The sequence below is a fragment of the Triticum aestivum genome, chromosome 2A (genome assembly GCF_018294505.1).
Source record: "Triticum aestivum cultivar Chinese Spring chromosome 2A, IWGSC CS RefSeq v2.1, whole genome shotgun sequence".
Classification (NCBI taxonomy): Eukaryota; Viridiplantae; Streptophyta; class Magnoliopsida; order Poales; family Poaceae; genus Triticum; species Triticum aestivum.
Window position 1 is genome coordinate 246,600,241 of NC_057797.1, and position 4,289 is coordinate 246,604,529.

Here is a 4,289-nt window from a genome sequence, read left to right on the forward strand (position 1 = left end):
GGGTGGGAGATGAAACTTCCTCCCGCTCTCTGTTGATGGGAATTGGGGCTGGGCTGGTGGCCGATAAATGGGGTCCTCCCCTTTTGGGGGACCCAGCTGGACCTTGTTTTTACCCCCCAAGCCCCCAAAAACTTGTTTATGGACTCTGCTGGAGATGCTCTAAGCACCGGCACTCCTTCGCTAGCACCCCAAATTGCTGGCTCCATGACCACGTCCCCACTCAGCCTTTCCCTGCAAGCCACTCCCCTGCAACTGGGCCTCTCCAAAACTTAAGTTTTGAAATGCAGGGAGTATCTGGTGTGAACAAGTATGATCTAATTATAAAAAAACAAGTATGATCTAATTCCGTTGAATATTACCTCAATTTTGTGGCTCCTAGCTATACGCCTACGACAGATATTGTGAAACGTACTCCCTCCGTTCCTAAATTTAAGTCTTTCTAGAGGTTTCAATATGGACTACATACGGGATGTAGTCCATATTGAAACCTCTAGAAAGACTTGTATTTAGGAACAGAGCGAGTAGCTAATAGTTGGCTGCACTGTGTTTTTCATTCGCTATTTGCCATGCACTCTTAGATTTTATATGCAGCTAGACAATGCTTTGCTGATACTGCTATGCAGGATTCTGACGATGGGGATGAACCCAAGCGAGAATACACTGCAGCTGGACTGGCTTTGAAGGAAAAATAGTATGCCCTCCCCTTCTCTCCCACCCCCTCTGGGTATCCATGTAATTGCTTTTGCATGCACAGTTTTTCTTCAGGCATTGATTTACTTCTGGTTGCAACAGTGGAAAGCTCCGTGCTAGACAGAAGGAAAGGATTGCTCAGCGGCACACAATCAAGAGCTATGCTGATGATAAACTTGAAGATTTCATAAAACTATATGACTCTAGTGTTAATGAATATGGTGTAAACCCTTTGAGAGTTGTAGAAGATCCTGACTCTGCGCAGCCATCTGGGGCTAAACGTTTCAGTGATTCAACTGCAGAAATGAGGCATTCCTCGAAGAAAGCAAAGAGATATCCTGAAATCTCTCGAGAGCTTCATGCCAAACTTGCTGCGAGTGCTACTTCGTCGAAGCACCACTCAAAGGCAACTGATGTCTTAAATCAAGGGACTCCACATCACCTCTTACCTGTCCTTGGCCTTTGTGCTCCGAATGCTGATCAGGTAAACTTGTACAAGAATTCAAATTGTGGGCCAAACATGAAGGAGCAAAAATCAGCTAGTGGTGAAGTATTCAACAAGCCACTGTCACCTTCTGCTGCCGAGTATTCTAGTGAACTAAAAAATCAGGGCCAATTGGATCCCAGCAAGGCTATGTTTCCTGGTTCATCCGAAGCTTTGCGAAGGCTGGGTAACATCATTCCAGATAGCTATTTCCCCTTCAATTCTGTATGTGCTCTTCTCAAATTTGCACTGCTCCTTTTTACATTCCGCAGGATTATTTTATTTAGTCGTGTTATTATCACTGTCCATGTTGTTCCCCTGTCAGAAGACAAAAGTTAATGTTTCCACATTATTTATGTTAGGACGGCATGTTGCTTGCACCCTAAGATTTCTTTTTGTACCTATAGTCAACAATAGTTATTCTTGATCAGAGCATGCTGTTTTCTGTTAAGTATAAGGAATAACATGGTTCTTCTGTGCAGATTCCTCCTATATCTGGGAAGGGGCTTTGTGACCCTGTTGAAAATCCTTTACCTTCTATTGCTTCATTTCAAGGGAAGATGGGTCTTCCGAACTTTGGTCTGGAAGACAATATTCCACTCAGTCATATGAAGTCAGTACCAGATCTATTTCCCAACTTCCCACTGGGCACTAATAAGGAGTATGCTCGTAATTCTATCCCAGAATTGCCAAACAGTTCATTTTTACCGAACTTCATGGCAGATATTGCTGGAAGTTCAAAAAAGGTGAGGTCAAAATTCATGGCAGATATGTCTGCCCTTCTTCCTGGGTTAGGTATTAGCCCAGTTCAACCAATCCATTCAGCCATGCCTGAAAATCACAAGAAGGTATTGGACAATATAATGATGCGTGCTCAGTATGCCACAAATAAATTAATGAAAAAGAGGTCAAAACCTGATTATTGGTCGGAAGATGAACTTGACGCTTTGTGGATTGGAGTTCGTAGGCATGGAAGAGGTAACTGGGATGCCATGCTTAGAGATCCAAAGTTGAATTTTTTGAACCACCGCACTAGTGAAGAGCTAGCATTGAGATGGATTTTGGAGGAGCAGAAAATTATGGAGGAACCAATGCCTACAGCCACCAGAAGTTCCAACTCCACATTTCCTGGTTTATCTGATGCCATGATGTCTCGGGCACTAAGTGGAAGCAACTTCTCTAAACTTAAGATGGAGCCACCTAAGTTGCACTCCCACCTAACTGATATTCAATTAGGTTGCAGTGATATACCATCTAGATTTCCTCATATTGAGCCTTCTATGAGTGAGGGTGGCCCATCACTGGCACCATGGAAGGATTTCAAGAATAAAACAGGTTATGGTGGGGATTTTCCTGGAAGCACATCTGACAAGTGGGAGAAAGCTGATGTTGGACTGGTCCCACCATATATGCCAAATCCTTTTATGATGGAAAGTATTGGTGCACTACCTATAAACATACCAAACAGTAGTTCGATCCAGCAGAATGAATTTGCATCAAGTTCTCATGAGAACATTCTTCTTCATTGTGTCACAGATGGGCAGGCCGATTTGTTTCACGAGATGCAGCGGCGTGTGAGGTTAGGCAAACAGCCCATTGAAATGAATCTGTATCACACAAAGCACTCAAGTCCTCTACTTGAAAACGCTGGCATATTTGGAAGTTCCAGATCAAACAAGCTACCGCATTGGCTTCAGGAGGCCGTGCGCGCTCCATCTAAGCCAATTGAATGTGAACTACCACCAACTGTTTTAGCAATTGCAGAGTCTGTGTGCCTACTTCTTGGAGAACAAAAACCAGCAATACCTCCATTCCCATTCCAAGGACCTCGCCTTTCTCGCCCAAAGGACCCGAGAAATACTCCAAAGAAGAGAAGAGTACATAAGGTTCAGCAAGCAGAGCATCCCAAAATTGGATCTGGGCAAGGTGATCAAATATCTGCTCCAGCACCAAAATTAATGGAAGCTCCTCCTACTTCTGCAATTGATCAGACTAATGATGCCCCTTCACTAAACTTGAACTCTCCATCATCTTCTTCCGCTGGCAGTCAGAGGCAAGACGTGATACCTCCTGCTTTTGAAGAAACACGCAATACAATGGAAGTTTCAGAAGCTGTTGCTGCTGCTTGCACGGCCAGGTCAGAGGCTCCTGAAACTGGTTGTCAGAGAGATGAATTCTCTGGGTTAGATGGCATTACCAGTGGGTCTTGTAGATCACCAACGGGGAATGCTCCTGACGCTGGTGCTCCAAGGAGGGGATTGTCGGGACCTGCAGAGTTCTCTTTGCTGCCAGTAGTTGATGCAACTGGATTAAGTACCACACGGGCAGTAGGACCTGTATCAAGTGATGATCAGGAGCCAGAACAAGAAAATCTATTAGACAGTGACAAGCACATTGCCGACACTGAGAAACTGTTGGAGAAACCTACACCACTTGAGAGTAGGGATTCAGGTGCATCACAGTCAGTTTCAGCTCAGATAGTTGATGAAGATAAAGTCGGCATGGTCGCAGATGAGCGTTAGACTTCAGCGATGAGCTCAAGATTTCGTTTTCGTCCGTTTAGGGCTGGGATTTTCCCTTTCCCAATGTTTCCAGTGTGAGGGTGCGCTGTGTTTGTATGCTTAGTTCAGATGGAGTAAAAACTCCAGGGACTAGTAGTTTAGCACTAGTCTGTCCGGAGCAACTCACGAGATCCTCTCTATATACGTGAAATGTATATTTGCTAACCTGGTGTGGACTGCGGACAAGTATATTCATTTATTTATGCGTGTATGGTTAAGATAGTCCTACCACCCAGGTTACAATTACATGCTTTTCATTTTCTTTTTAGAAGTACTGAGTCACGGTTGGTGACCCCTTGATCAAAGCTTGCTCTCTGGTACTTTATCACGTGTTAGTTGCTTCTGAGTTTCCTTCATACATCATGGTTAGTGGTTAGTATGTGTTATACTCCCTCCGTTCCTAAATATTTGTCTTTCTAGACATTTCAAATGACTACTACATACGGATGTATTAAATATTTGTCTCTCTAGACATTTCAAATGACTACTACATACGGATGTATGTAGACATATTTTAGAGTGTAGATTCACTCATTTTGCTTCGTATGTAGTCA

At 43.7% G+C, this 4,289-nt stretch overlaps 1 protein-coding gene across 7 annotated transcripts in view; it reads left to right on the plus strand.

Moving 5' to 3' along the window:
- Positions 1-3,957, plus strand: part of LOC123188484 (protein CHROMATIN REMODELING 4) — a 15,466-nt gene extending 11,509 nt beyond the window's left edge. For all 7 annotated transcript variants that reach the window (XM_044600633.1, XM_044600628.1, XM_044600634.1 and 4 more), the window contains exons 9-11: positions 624-691; positions 793-1,399; positions 1,657-3,957. In XM_044600633.1, coding sequence (XP_044456568.1) covers positions 624-691; positions 793-1,399; positions 1,657-3,696 — 2,715 coding nt within the window. In that variant the 3' untranslated portion in view covers positions 3,697-3,957. The remainder of the gene's footprint in view (positions 1-623; positions 692-792; positions 1,400-1,656) is intronic.
- Positions 3,958-4,289: the final 332 nt, after the last annotated feature.